General features: G+C 36.7%; 1 protein-coding gene across 1 annotated transcript; it reads right to left on the bottom strand.

Annotated features, from left to right (window-relative positions):
• Positions 1-2,010: 2,010 nt before the first annotated feature.
• LOC145640299 (23 kDa jasmonate-induced protein-like) lies at positions 2,011-2,752 on the bottom strand. The gene is made up of 2 exons (XM_081691599.1): positions 2,318-2,752; positions 2,011-2,202 (listed from the first exon to the last, which is right to left on the bottom strand). The coding sequence occupies exons 1-2, from the start codon at positions 2,750-2,752 to the stop codon at positions 2,011-2,013; spliced, it is 627 nt and encodes a 208-aa protein (XP_081547725.1).
• Between the last annotated feature and the right edge of the window lie 13,082 nt (positions 2,753-15,834).

Raw genomic sequence — 15,834 nt, forward strand, 5'->3', positions numbered from 1 at the left:
AAAACAACAGGTCACACACAATTTTAAGGTCAAGATTTATAAAGTTTAACCACTATTTTATTTCTATGTATAATATATTAGTTAATGCTAATCTTACTAAACTAATTTGTTAGTACTATAGATCTAGCAATGATTTAGTCTAATGAAAAATGAAGTATGAACTTAATTCAGTTTTCTTAAATAAAAAAAAAATTAATATATTGCTAAGTGACTAAGCCTTGTTTAAATTACTACTTCCTATGTCTTTTTTTATTTGCTCCATTTGACTTTTCACGGTTTTCAAGATATGTGTTAAAACGTACTCGTATATATATTATCTAATAAAATCTCACGTGACTGTATTATCTCTTATGGATTACAGTCATTAGCTGTCAAAGTTTATAAAATTTGATCCAAATTAAAAAAATGGTAGTAGGGCAAAAATAAAGGAACGGGGGATCAGAGTACGTATTTAAAAGAGAGAATTCAAGTTTATCTCCTAGATAAACTTGAAATGTTTATCCAGGCCTAGTTTCGGAATTTCATGTTGCAAGGGGTAATTTTGGAAAGCAAACTTTTTCCCACTTACACGCTTCACGGACGTTTATTGACACCAGGTAAACTTGGGAAACCTTGGGTTAAATTAACTACATACATCCATTTTCATATTCTCATACCTCTAACCCGGCTCCAGCCTGTCTTCAACCTTCCTCCAACCTTTGGGCACACGAAGTGCAGATCTTCGTATAGATGTCTTTGACATTGTGCAAAAAAAATTGATGACTGCTTACTCAATGGAGAATGATGATAAAATTACCCTTAGGGTTAACAATACCCTTTATTACTCCATTTGTTGTTAGGGTTTTAGTTTAATTTGGATTTAATTGACAGAGGCTGTGGAAGGGAGGAGAGAGAAAGATTGATGGTTGATTTGAAGTCCAAAAATTGAAGAAATTAAGTGGCACGAATCACCTGCCCATCTCCATCTCTCATGAGTCATGAACAAGCTAGCTGGAGGAATTTATTGCTTGTTATCAAGTGCTACAAATGATGAAGCAATGCTCATGCTGTTCGTATTTCAAGAATTCAAGGGATAAATTCCGGCGATGAGGTGATGGTGGTGGAAGAGGTGGCGGCAGCATAGATTTCATCTTCTCCAAATCTCCAATGGGTTCCTGGTATATTATCGGTGAAAATGGTGGTATTGTGGGAGTTTGTTCTTCTCTCTCCTCTTGTTGGAAAATGCTCTTGTCATTGCTTGGTTAACATCCGTTATAATGTCGTGAAACAAGAGCTACAGACAATGAAAGATAGCAGACTTTTACAGCTTGCTTTTAGTACAAATTTTATTATTTTTTATTCATAATTCAGGACTTATTTACAAACATGCCATGGGATATCCTTGATTTGTTTATTTAGGAGATAAATGGGGGTGCTCTCTACTTAAAATGCATAAAATGAATTTACTTACTTGTATACGTGGGTTGAAGTGTTAGACTCTTCTTTGATATGAGCTTGGATGTAGCCCAATGAAGTTTTTTGAATATTGTGCACGAAAGATCGGTATTTGAAATTCAAATCCAAAACCAGAAGCACAAATGTATATGGGGCAGAGTAGCAATTCTAAGACAAGAGTTATTTTTTTTGAATCGCCTAAGACAAGAGTTATAGTTAGCCCCATCAAGGTCAAAATTAATTGTATGCTATGAGAACAACACTTCCTTTCAAAAAAAAAAAAAAAATATGAGAACAACACTTTTTTTTGTTTTATTTATTTATTTTTTGTACCGGATATGATGAGAACAACACTTAACAAACCGTAACAAGGCAGAAAATCAACAAGCTAAGACAGAAATTTCAGACATAATAAGATAGTTTCTCACAATTTTTCCGAATATAAACACAATAACAAAAACAAGCATAATGAAAACACAATGACCAAGGAGCCAGGCCTTATTTAGTCCTATGCTTTTAGGATAACAGCTTGCATATATAGGAACTTAATTAGACCAATACTTGATAAGGCAAGCACTAACTGGTTAGGGCTTCTTGAGTGGTGAATATAGCTTCAAATGCGCATTTATTTGTGTTGCCAATGGAAGCATATATTAATGCACTACTCCTTGTTCCCCGGTGCATCCATTTCTCATTATCCAAACAATGTTTAATTCTATTCCAATCGCTGTCATCATACCTTCTCGGACTGAGAATTTCCGAGTACACCTGAAATAATGAATATTATATTTAATAACTTTAATTTGGTCATAGATTCCCATTAATCTTTAAGTTATAATATAGTCATGTGGGATTTTGACAAGTATTAATGCTAGTAACATACCCTGTTTAAGGCGCCACTTGGATTACTGAATGATACCATCCAGTCAAGGTTCAAGCCATGGTACACAACAGCACCTTCAGACCTGGCCTCATCGGTTGCCCATCGTCCGTGCAAGAATACACCCCATTGCCCATTCAAGATTATCATAGGGTATGGAGATTCGCAAATGCGTCCCTTCCAATTATAAGATTCAACCAAAGTCAGGGGATTACCAGTAGCATTGTAAATCATGCACATAGTGCTAACATCATCTGGAAATCGAGACTGCAAATTCTCCAGGAATCTTCTAGCATTCATGTCCTTGCCTTCCGCATTCTTCATTTCCATCGCCACTAATGCCCGATCTGCAGCTGTGATCGACTTTTTGTCATGGTATTCAGGCATTGCTTTCAGCATCTCTGTGCTAATGGGAGTTCCAAATACATTTGAACCCATTTTTTACAAACCTGCACCCAAGATGACCCTATTTTAATATAATATTAATATTTAAAATATTCACTTTTAATAATTTTTAAAATAAAATCTATACTAATATACTCCCTATGTTATATATTACTCGCAATAAAGTAATATTTTATATCTCACAAATAATACCCCTTTGTTACGAGTAATTCGTAACGGAGGAAGTATTAAAAAAACGTTTTTGAAAACGTCTCTACGCCATGTAAATCCCTTACTACGCCACATCACTCACTCAACTTCTTATTATGCCACAAATCATCAACCCAATTCCTCAAATAATAAGCGAGAAGTTAGTAAAACAGCAACATGCAATAGAAACAATAAAAGATACTCTGTAAGAGCCAAAACAAAGCATAGTATAAGATCACTTGTTATACTATAAAAAGATGGAATTAGATCGACTTACAGTCTGACGTGATGAGTGAGAAGGCAAATAGATAAGGAATATCAAAGTGTCAAATTATAGCTTCTTGAATACTGTTGATTGCAGTTGCTATATATGATTGCAGACTTGCATTGCAATATTAGCTTAGCTTTCTAACCATATTTATACAATAAGCTGGGATGCGGTAAGTCAACGAAAGTATCTATATTTTTTATTTCTTTGTAAGGTTTGGAGAACTGTCCGTTTAATTAATTGCCAATATATAATTTGTTTGTTATTGTAATACGAAGTATATATTTATAAGTACGTAGTTCCAAATAATTATTATGTAGTTTCAAATAGAAAAGCAAGTGGATAGTAGTTCCAATTAATTTATGGGGATGCCCAGTTAATCTCTTTGATTGATGTAGTTTGTCGAGGAAGTAGTAATGAAGTTTCGGTATGCATATAGCCATGCATAACAAACGGAACTGGGTGTAAAATGAAACGGTTGGGTCCCACAAGTCAGGTATTACTAAACCACTTTATCAAATAAAAAGGGAAATACAAGGTACTGTACAAGGGTATAATACAAGCGTATAATACAACTTTGCCCTTTGTACTTTTTATCTCTTTTACTTTTTACTCCTTTCACTTTTTACTCCTTTAACTTTTTACTCCTGTTTCTCTTCAACCTCACCCTCGCCATTTTCATGTATAAATCATCTGGTGAGGGTGAAAACCTCGAGGCAGAAATGGCGAGGAAGATGTTGGTGATGGAGGACTCGCTCTTTAGAGACGGTTTTGGCTTATCTGAAGGTGGCGATCGTGCTATCGGGGTTGTGTTGGATGGTGACACAGCCGCCATTGAAGACCCATTGAACGCAACCGCCATTGAAGAAACAGTGAACGAAATTGCCATTGAAGACCCATTGAACGCTACCGCCATTGAAGAAGCAGAAGATGACGAAGACGGATGTTCGTTAGCTCTTGAAGCTTTGTTGAAGGAGGTAATGTCGCAACTAACCTTTTGAATTCAGTAGAAATCGTTGTTTGTTTTAATTAGGGTTTTGATTAACTAATCTCAAAATAATAACATTTGATATTAAATTGATTAAATTGATGAATTGTGCTTGTTTAGTTTAAATGTGTTTTAGTTGAAGTAATGAGAATATGAGATCAAATGGTGCTTGTTTTGGTTTATTGTTTAGTTTAGATTAAGTGACTCTGTTTTTGTTATTTTTTTTTATTATTTAAATAATGAGATTATGAGATCAAATGTGCCCTGAGATTAGTTACTGTTTGTTTGAATTTTGATATGCTTTGAATAATGTTAGAAAGGTGACTGTTGGTGAAGAGTCATACAAGACTCCAACCAAAGAAAGAGTCATGTGGCTATAAGCTTTGAGATCGAAGAGTTTGCAAATGTAGAGGTTTCCCTTCCTCCACCTGAACCAGGAATGATCTTTGATAGTTGGAAAAAAATAGACTCATATTTTAGGGACTATGGAAAACAAGAAGGTTTCGGTGTAGTCCGTTCAAGTGGAACAACAATAGGGAAGGGTTCTAATGCTAAGGACAAGCGGAGTGTGACATGGACATGTGAATGTTACGGTATGCCTGGTAGGAGGGGCAAGAAACTGATGCCCTCACATTTGTTTCGAATTCACAAATATATGATGAAGTTTCTGTTAAACGAAAGAGCAAAAAAGTGCAATGCTCGGTGAAATTATATGCAAAGTTGAATGAAGGTGGTGATTAGGTAATTGATAAAGGCATTCTAGAACATAAAGGTCACTCACCAACACCGGGGAAGTCCAAGAACATCACTAAGTTTATGAAGAAGTTCTTGACGGACAACCCGCACATTCTTAAACAAGTATTCAATGACCGCAAGGCGGGTGTTCCAGTTGCAAAGATATTCAATTGTATGGCCCGTCACAGGAATGGCCGAGAGGAGATGCAATTTACTCAAAAGGATTTGCATGATGAGGTAGCAAAGCAAAGGAAAATCATATTTGAGGAAGGTGATGCAAAGGCAATGTTTGCTTACTTCAAAAGGATGGTGGATGATAACCCACTTTTTTTCCATACCCATTGAGTGGATGATTTGGGTAGGCTCCAAGATGTATTGTGGGTCGATGCTAGGAGCCGGGTTGCGTACGAGGAGTTTGGAGATGTTGTATGTTTTGATTCAACTTACTTGACAAATGAGTATAAGCTCCCATTTTGAAATTTTGTGGGGGTTAACCATCACGGTCAAATCGTCTTGTTCGGATGTGCACTAGTGTCTCGAGAGACCGCGAAAACGTTTGAATGGGTCTTCTCGAATCGGTTGAGGTGTATGGGTGAAAAAAAGCCTATTGGGATCCTAACGGATCAAGATTCGGCGATGAGGAAAGGGTTGAAAGTGACTATGCAAGGAACCGTTCATCGATGGTGTATTTGGCACATTACCCAAAAATTTGCTAAGAAGCTTGGGAAGCTTAAAAATTACACTAAAATTGAAACTGATCTTGAGAGTGCAATTTATGACAGTCTTGATTGTGAAGAGTTTGAGGCTAATTGGCTTGAGGCAATCAAGAAGCATGAACTAGAAGATGATGAATGGCTTCAAGGTATCTTCTTTACTCATTATAAAAATAGAATCACAGTTGTTCTGTGTTGCTGTTATACTGTGTTTGTGTGTGTGTGTTATACTGTATGTTGCTGTTATCATGTTATGCTGGTGGATATTGTTATGTTGCTGTTATAATGTTATGCTGCTCTGTGAAAATTTTATAAGGACTGTGAACAAGGGTAAGTCCTATTCAGTGCTATCTGAACTTAGTCTGTGACTTTGATGCTTTGTGGATATTGTTATTCTCTGTGACTTTTCGGAATCTAGGAATCATGATATAATCTTCTTCTTTTTTTTTTTTTATTTTTTTTTTTTGCGCTTTTTTTGAACTCTTTCTTGATAATGTAACTGTTGGTGCATAAGCTCTGTGAAAATTAAGCGCTGTGAAAATTTCATAAGCTCTGTGAACTGTAAACCCTATTAAGTGGCTCTTTATTTAAATTTGTTTAGGTTTGTATGAAGAACGCAATATGTGGGTGCCTGCTTTTGTGAAACATTTATTTTGGGCCGGGATGAAAACAACTCAACGGGTTGAGAGTATTCACAAGTTTTTTGATGGGTATTTGAGCATGCATACTTTGTTGCATGAGTTTGTGGAGAGGTATTGTGATGCCTTGGAAGTTAGGTGCACAAGTGAGAAAAGGGCAGATGACAATAATGATAGGTATGTGAGGCAAGCTTACACTGATTTCATGGCTGAGTTGGTATTTTAGAAGATTTATACGGATGCAAAATTTAAGGAGGTGCAACAAGAGTGGAACCGTGTAATTTATGTAAGTGAGATCCGCCGGAATCGAATTTCTGACACAATAACTGAGTTCGTTGTGGAGGATAGAGTATGGTACAAGCCCAAAGGATCGCGTAAAGAAAAGCCGTAGAGTACAGGCTTTCATTTGACAGTTCAACCAAGCACGTAACTTGTGACTGTCGCCACTTTGAGTGTCATGGGATTATTTGTCGTCACATCATTAGGGTTTATGAGATTAATAATTACTATGAGATACCAAACTATTATATTATCCGGAGGTGGAGGAAAGATGTGATACGAAAGCACACAAGGGTGAAAGTGTGTTATCATGACCCAAGCAAAATCGAGGAAGTTTGTAGGTATGACAAAATGATGGTCAGGTTTGGTACGTTGTGTTCGAAAGCTTTGGGTTCCATTCAAACTACTGCAGTGGTGATGCAAGCACTACAGTTAGTTGAATTGCAAGTGGAGGAGAAGTTAGCAATGCTTGCGAAAAAGAGTGGTCAAGGTGTAGGAACACCATCATCAGTTTGTTTGGAGAAAGGAAAGGACTCAACCCCATCAACTCAAAGACAGGGTAGCTGTGAGGGTCATGGTGATGGCAATGATGACAATAGGGTAGCTGTTGAAGAACAAGATGTTCATGTGAAATACCCACCCTTACCAAAGACGCCAGCTCATCGCACCACTGATTCGAGGTACAAGTCATGTCTCGAGAAACCAAAGAAGGCAAAGACAACGAAGAACACACAAGGCAAGAACACACAACACAAGAACACACAAGGAAAGAACATGACTGTTTCAAAAGCCCAAACAACTGAACCATCCTCAAATAGGGTAAATATTCCTTTAATTCTTCAATCCTTATTACTAATGAGGCAATGAGGCATATTCTGAATTTGAGAAGCCTTAATTGTTATATTATACTTGCATCATATTGGCGTGTCTATGTTGGTATTTTGGTAGGCTGTATATGTGCAGATATATGTGTATTTGTGCAGATATATGTGCAGATATATGTCCAAACTCCAAAGGCCCTAATCAATTTAATGTGTAAAATTTGAACAGTCATTGCACTATTTTTTAATTAACTCAGATTAATATGCAGCTGTGGAATCAAGTACTTCTGTGTTAGCAGCTGTGGAATCAAGTACTTAAAAGATGTCATTGAAGGCATATACAGGGGAATACAAGCTATAACCTTGACACAAAAGCAATCTCATCTAACCAAACAGGAAAATGAAACACAATATCAAGTTATATGGAAAAAACAAAAAGCCTTTCCACATCATACTCCCATCATTCATCATAGACCAGAACATGAACAGAAACAACCAGCCATGAAACAACAAGGCATGTACCCAAAAGGCAACTACAACAAGGCAACTCATGATGATAGGCAACATAACCAACAACAACACATGATAATAGGCACTCAATATAAGACAGAACATGTTCTAAAATTAACAAGACAAGTATTACCTTTCCTACATTGTCAAAGTGGGTCTTCAAAGCCAGCCCTTTGCTTATTACCTTATTTCCTTTGCTTATTACCTACATTACATATCACAAGGCACAGAGTTCACAGAGCCGTCATATAGCATAGACATAAATCGTAATGGTTGCAATAAAATAAGACAAAAAACTATACCTTTTGCTTCTTGTATGCATGCTCATGTTCTTTGCCTTTCCTCTTCATACTCTTCCTCATCAAGGTCTTAAGCAAGTTGTGCACCCCCGATTCAAAAGAAGAGGACTCCCCTACACTCTGCGTATTATTGGAACCATTGTCTTCAGAATTATCATCATACTCATACTCCGAATCATCAGAGACTTGCTTTCTATTCTTTGCCTTTGCTTCACCCACTTTTGCTTTTGCTAGCAGCCACAGTCTTGGAAGAAGGATCATTGACTTTCTTGAGAGGATCCTTGACATTCTTGGGATCCTGTCACCAGCACATTAGTTTCAGTACTGCACACGTTTCAACCACAATACTCTAAATAATCAGTAAGAATTGCTCACCACAAATTGTTTCCAGCACTTATTATTCGATCGCACAACTGTATTGCTTCTCATTTTCTACTAAATCAGAGAAACAGGTTCATCAAAACCATGTACACAGATTCACCTTCAATTTCATGGTTTCAAACCATACACAATTACTAAGCCAAAAATGCTAAATACAGGAACATCAAATACACAATCTTTAAACGAGCCCTAACTCATTTCGTAAATACAGGAACATCAAATACACAATCTTTATACGATCCCTAACTCATTTCGCGACTAATAAGATGATTCCCATAAAACCCAATAACATTGAAAAAATCCTAATTCAACCCTTACTCGAAATTGAACAAAACCCAACTTCAATTAGACCATAATTATACAAGCCCTAACTCATTTCGCGACTAATAAGATGATTCCCATAAAACCCAATAACATTGAAAAATCCTAATTCAACCCTTACTCAAAATTGAGAAAACCCCAACTTCAATTAGACCATAATATTCGAACTCAATGAACTCAATCAGCTCCAACAAAAAAAAAAAAATTGTACTTACTTAATTTAGCGCCTTTAGCTGCGGCAAGTCTTCACCGACGAGATTCACCTTAACAAGTTTGCGAATTCAGGCAAAGCTATAAAGCCAGAGATGCTGAGTGAGAGGAGGGAGTGACAGAGCGAGAGGAGCGAGGAGAGAGGAGAGACGAGAGAGGAGAGAGAACAGTAGGAGTGAGGGAGACAGAGAGAGAGAGGAATGAATAAAAGAGGAGAGGGGTAATTTTTGGGAAATCGGAAGCAAAAGTACGAATACAATACACCAAAAACTACCAAATACGTGAGAAAATACCGAAATACACTTAAAACAGGCTGACATAAAGTAGAACGGGAGCTGAGGTAGAATTCCACTCAGCTGAGCAAAATTCATGTGAAATGACTTTCTAGCCCCTTAAACTGAATTTATTCGTACCTAACGAGACTACATTTGGAATGCCTCGTAGTTTGTCAATCTATTTCGCCAACTCAGCAATTTGAGCTAGACCCTGATTAATCAGCAACACACATGGACACGGAGTGTAAACGCCGTTATCGACACCAACCATTGAAGCTACCACTAACACCAACCATTGAAGCTACCATCGACACCCACCATCTTCATTATGTCCACTGACACCACTATCTTCCTCCATTAAACCATCCACACACCACCACCACCTTTGGCGGCTTTGCTGTCAAATTAAACAAAAACCCTCAGAATAAAAGGTGAAATTAAGGGCTTGGTTAACCCCAAAGGGTAGGGGTGACCAAGAACATGGTATTGGTGAGCGTAGGGTAGAGATCTGGTGGAGAGAGAAAGGTGGAGGTAATGGTTATATGCTGTTGCCATTGATGAATGATGGTAGGAAGCTTGAGGAGAGAGGATGAAGAAGGTAAAGTGAGTTAACGGAAGGAAATGCGTTAACTCCGTATAATGACGTGTAGTGCAAAGTCCTCCGAAACTTGGCAATTTTTACACGTAACACCGTGTAATTTACCATGTTATCCTCACATTAAGTGAGAGAAATACCTATGATACCCCTAGATCGACAAATTAAAACAATAAAAAAGATTAACAGGAATTTGCTGTTAATTTATTGGTCATGTTCTCTTCACTTTACAAAAATCGTACTATTTATTAAACATAATTTCAATTCAATTAGTACTATTCATTTAAAATAATTTAAATAACTTAAGTTAAATAAAAAATAATTTCAGTTTAGCAAAAATAAGATAAACAACCTTGAACTCTGATGGTGCAGCTAAAGGTACTCCAGTCCTGGCAGGAGGGGGAGGGGTGATTAGAGATTACTCATGCAACTTCCTGGGAGGTTTTGCAGCAAATTTTGGGATTTGTCAATTGTCATGCTTATAGAGCACATCTACTTTCTGCCGAGCTAGGACTCCAACTGGCCATCTCAAAAGGTGTCACCAAGCTAATCTTTCAGATAGACAATAAAGCCTGTATCGAAGCCATTTCAAACGAAGCTCATTATGGAGGCGATTGTGTGCATATTCTTAAGTCTTGTCGTAGTTTAATTATGTCTTTTGGTTGTTATTTTAAGTTTGTTCATTGTTATAGGAAGGGTAATAAGGTAGCGTATTCTCTAGCCGGGGTTTCTTCTCAAATATAGGGTCATTTATTTCGATACTCCAAATGCGCTTTTCGATCAACATACAACCGTTAAATTATCCCTAAACTTGTTTAATCTATGTTGGTTGATTATTAATGCACAAATAAATCTATTATTGGTGATCACTTGAATTAAAATCATATATTAGCCTAAACCAAATTATTAATTATCTTATTCGGCGTGATTTCAATTACAAATTTCCTTTAAACACGTAGAAAAAATGTGATCAAGCAATAACAATAATATATCAAGCAACATGATAATATCATTGACACAACAATCATCAAACAATCTCATCATAGCATAATATATATTAGCAAGATCCTAGGCGTGATACTAACAAGATTAATAAGAAATCCTAGCATGTCATTAAAAAGATTAAAGCTTTATCCTTAACATGATACTAACATAATATAAGAAATAAGAGGCATCCTAAACATGATACTAGAAAGCATTAAAGATATCTTAACATGATACTAGGAATCAAAATAATAATTTAAGCTTGCTTTTTAAAGGAATAAAGTAATTGAAATACTCACTTTGTTGCCTCACATCTCTTTCTATTAAAAGAATACACGCGTTAGTAAAATTCAATAAAATATTAAATCAAACAATTAATTTAAATAATTGAAATAGGGATTTGAGACCAAACCCTCAGAAATTATCAACCTTTCACGTCTAGGGCGAAGGCAATTTCGAGCTTGGCTAGGTGTCTAAGTCTCGTGATGGATGTATAGTGTATTTTGAAAAGGCTAAGCTTAGAAATCAAGAAATAAAAAGAATAATCTTTACCTTAAAGAGAGAAGAGAGAGATGGTGATTGTTGGTGATCAAGCTTATTGATGATTGAATAGGGGGTGATATGTGTAGACACTTGATTGTGTCTCCCCAAAAACCAAACCCAGTGATGAATATCTTGCACGTCATTGATTATCGAACAAAGCAAAATGTGAAAAGGGTCTCGTGAAATGCTTGTTTTTAATGATAAAAATAATTCTTTCTGTTTTCGAAAATATTTCTTTTCGTACCCTATTTATGAAAATTTCCGGTCCATGTTAGTTTGGTTTATTTGAATAGTGTTAGAAAATAGCTTTCCAACGATATATTATAAGCCCAATTCTGATGAATAATAAGGAAGTTATGGCCAAAATACTAAACTATGCCCAAACCGGATTTTACCTACGACCCAATGATCATGTGGAGGGTCCAAAAGTTTAATCCTATTCCTAAACTAATTTGGATTAGAAGATTCTATAAGTTTTTAAAAGATCTTAATTATCCTTTTTGAAAAGATAAGATCAACGAATTTGAAATTGAATCAAACTCCTCTTTTTGAGAGTCCTTGTTCTGTGCGAAATGGAATATGTTCAGATATTATTTTCGTGACTCATAATTTTTATCCAAATATTATATGGTTGGATAGCCCTTGAAATTATCTTTCCAATGATATATATAATATTAATTCTGACTTATAACGAAAAAGATATGAAAGAAATCCGAAACTGTATCCAAAACTGATATCGTCCCACTATTTCTTCTATATCGTTTATTATACAAAATATTTTAATCTAATTCTAATTGTTTTAAAAATTATACTTCAATAGATTTCTAACGACATATTATATTGATTATTTGAACTTCTAGATAAAAAATTATGATAAAAACAAAATACGCAAAACAAAACTGTTTTTATCGCGACGCAATAATTCTATTGCGCCGCAATAATCCTATTGCAATGCGATACGTTATATGTTGCCGCGTCAAATGGAATTTTATTTCGATTCAAATACTAACTCTTTTATAATCTTTTTCGGACAATTTTCTCTATGAATAGGGGTGTTATTCCCCATTTTCAAATCACCAACAATCCATCTTTCTCTTCTCTCTTTAAGTAAAGCTTATTCTTTCTTTCTCTCTCTTTATTTTCTAAGCCTTGCCTTTTCAAAACACCATTCGTTCATCACGAGACACTAACACATCTAGCCAAGTTCAAAGTTGTCTTCGCCCTAGACGAGAAAGTTGCTAATTTATGAGGGTTTGGTCCTAAATCCCTATTTCAATTATTTAAATTAATTGTTTGATTTAATATTTTATTGAAGTTTACTAACGCATGTATTCTTTTAATAGAAAGATATATGAGGTGACAAAGTGAGTAATTTAATACTCTATTTCTTTTAGAAAGCATGCTTAGATTTAATGAATTCCTAGTATCATATTAGGATATTTTTATTGCTTTCGAGTATCATGTTTAGGTTGCTTCCTATTTCTTATATCATGTGCAGCATAGGCACCTTTTTATTTTCCTTAGATTTATTTTGTAGGACTTTTTCTTTTTTCTTTTTTATAAAATGAGCTTTCTTTTCTTACATATGATCATCGCATTGCGTTACAAAAAAAAAAAAAAAAATGCACATCACACTAAGTACAAGGTATACTGATGATTTGAGGCACCTCTTGTAGCCATATCATATCACCTTTACCCCTTTTGAATATACAATCTTTTCTTGATAAACCAATTTACAAATACAAGAACTTAGGTAATTTAAAAAAAAAATTCAAAAGATTCAATAGCAAAAAATAAAAGTGTACAAAAGGGAAAGTGTTCCAATGTCATTGATACAAACATGTCTTTGATATGAAAACATCTCATATTGCGTCTCTTATCGAGTGATCGGTATCGTGCCTGAGAAACATGAATGCCAAGTTAGTGATAGACCCCATGATCGGGATTTCCCACACTTATCAAAAAAAAGTTTTGAACATAAATAATAATAATAATAATAAAAAAAGAGTAAGAAAAATAAATTCAAAAGCAAAAGAGAGTTCAAAAGTGAGAAACCTCAAGCATACAAATACCAAGATTCACATACAAAGTTGCACACCATGGGGGCTTATTTTGGGTCTTGAGCCTTTATCCCCTTCTTCTTCAACCTTTAGCCTAACCACGTTACAACCCTTCAAATACCTCTTTGAGGTATACACACTTGTGCGAGGTTCGGCTAGAGCACTACTAGAAACAGTGAAATAACGACGGAAATTTTCCGTCGGAAAAACCCCGTTTTCCGTCGGAAAATCAGTTTCCGACGGAATTCCGTCGGAACTGGTTGTCGGAATACAGTTTGTCGGAAAAACGCACTTTTCCGACGAAAATTCCGTCGGAACCACTTTTTCGACGGAAATCAGTCCGTCTGAAGGGATTTTCGGGCCTGGGATAGTCCATCGTAAATTTCCGACGGACTCTATTCCGCCAGAAACTTCTGACGGAAAATCCGTCAGAAAATGCTTTAAAAATACAAAAAAAAAGCCACCCCCACCACCAGCCACCACCGCACAAGCCAACCTAACCCATACCACCACCCACTACCCCCACCACTAGCCACCACCGCACAGCACCAACCCACCTAACCTGCACCACCGCACAACACCAGCCCACCTAACCCGCACCACCACCCACCACCCACTACCCCTACCACCAACCACCATCGCACAGCACCAGGCCACCTAAACCAAACCCACCCAAACCAAACCTAGATCTACAACCCTAACCCAAGCCCGATTCGTCCGAACCCCCCAACCTAAGCAAAACACCCCCACCAACCACCTAAAATCACCACTGTGGCCACCAATAACCACCGTCACCACCAATAACCACCGTCACAACAAAAAATTATCAATAAAATTGTAAAAAAAAAAATCCAATAACAACAAAATAAAATCGAAATTGAAAAAAAAAGGATACATACCTTAATACGACCTCACATAACCTCGAAATTGGGTTTTTTAGGTCAAATTCGACCATGAAAGCTCTAGATCTAGAGTTTTTATGGTCGAATTTGACCTAAAAACCTTTGTTTTTAACGTGAGAAGAGAGAGAAAGGGCGAAAACAGTCGGAAATTATTGTTGATGCCGATGATGGTGTTGTTGTTGATATCGGTGTTAGTGGTGGTTAGTGTTGCCGGTGTTGGTGGTGGTTAGTGTTAGTGAAAGATCGGGGATAGTAGAGGACAGAAAGAGAAGAAGGGAGAAGAGGAAGGAGAACGCGAGGAGAGAGATAGAAGAGGAAAGGAGAACGTGAGGAGGGAGAAGAGGAGAGAGAAAACGAGAGGAGACAGAAGAGGGAGGAGAGGAGGTAGAACGCAGGAGAGAGAAGCAGGGGAAAGACAGAATCAGGGAGAGGAGGCGGCACAATGGGTAGGGTTTTGTAGGAGGGTGTGATTCAAAAAAAAAATATATATTTTCGACGGAAATTTCCGTCGGAAAATTCCGACGGACTATAAATCCGTCGGAAATTACATTTTCCGACGGAATTTTCCGTCGAAAAGCACATATATTCCGACGGATTTAAAATCCGTCGGAAATATCCGACGGGTTTTCGACGAAATTGTTAAATTCGTCGGAAATATCCGACGGAATGAAAATCCGTCGGAAATTTCAACTTTTCCGACGGAATAATGTGCCCGTTGCAACAAGTCCGTCGCTATTTGACTGTTTTCTAGTAGTGGAGCTACGTTTGGTCTGATTCCTAACGCATACGTAGGCAACCTCACATTGGGGTGCGGCCTAATAAATTGCATTCACATTTACATTCATATTTATATTCATTATGATCATATCAAGGGATCTCCAATGCTCATCCCTATCCATGTAGAGCTAAACTTGGGGGCTTGATCCCTACATCATTTAGCCTACCTAGCTTAAGAGTCACCTTCATTTAACTCTTTTCAAAATATTCTTCCATACACTTAGCCTTTGCAGCTTAGACTTAGTGTCACTTTCACACATATTACAGATACCTGACCAAATAATCCTTTCTTACGAGCCCTTTGTCATGAAATCTTAATACAACTTTGAAGCATGCCTTGTCATAACAAGATCACTCATTATCATAATCATCATTACAAAGTATGAAGTACTTAGCCTCTGTGCCTAAGTTACCTAAATACTTTCATCATCGAGTCAACAATTGAGATAGCCTAGGGTGCTACCATCATTGCACCATGAAATACAACATCAATGCATACTCTTGACTAAGCTCATTCAACATGCACCGAAAACACTCAAACACTTTACTTCAATTCTTTTTCACGTCCTTCTTGTCCGGGAGAAAGTCGGTACCCTCCACCAAAATGACGGAAAATTTTTGAAAATT

This window comes from Chenopodium album, chromosome 7 (assembly GCF_948465745.1).
Source record: "Chenopodium album chromosome 7, dcCheAlbu1.1, whole genome shotgun sequence".
In the NCBI taxonomy this organism is placed as follows: domain Eukaryota; kingdom Viridiplantae; phylum Streptophyta; class Magnoliopsida; order Caryophyllales; family Amaranthaceae; genus Chenopodium; species Chenopodium album.

Excerpts from the sequence above, each read along its gene's own strand:
- LOC145640299 (XM_081691599.1), bottom strand. The coding sequence starts at position 2,752 with ATGGGTTCAAATGTATTTGGAACTCCCATTAGCACAGAGATGCTGAAA. Across the intron at positions 2,203-2,317 it reads CAAGTGGCGCCTTAAACAGG|GTGTACTCGGAAATTCTCAG; the intron begins GTATGTTACTAG and ends TCATTATTTCAG.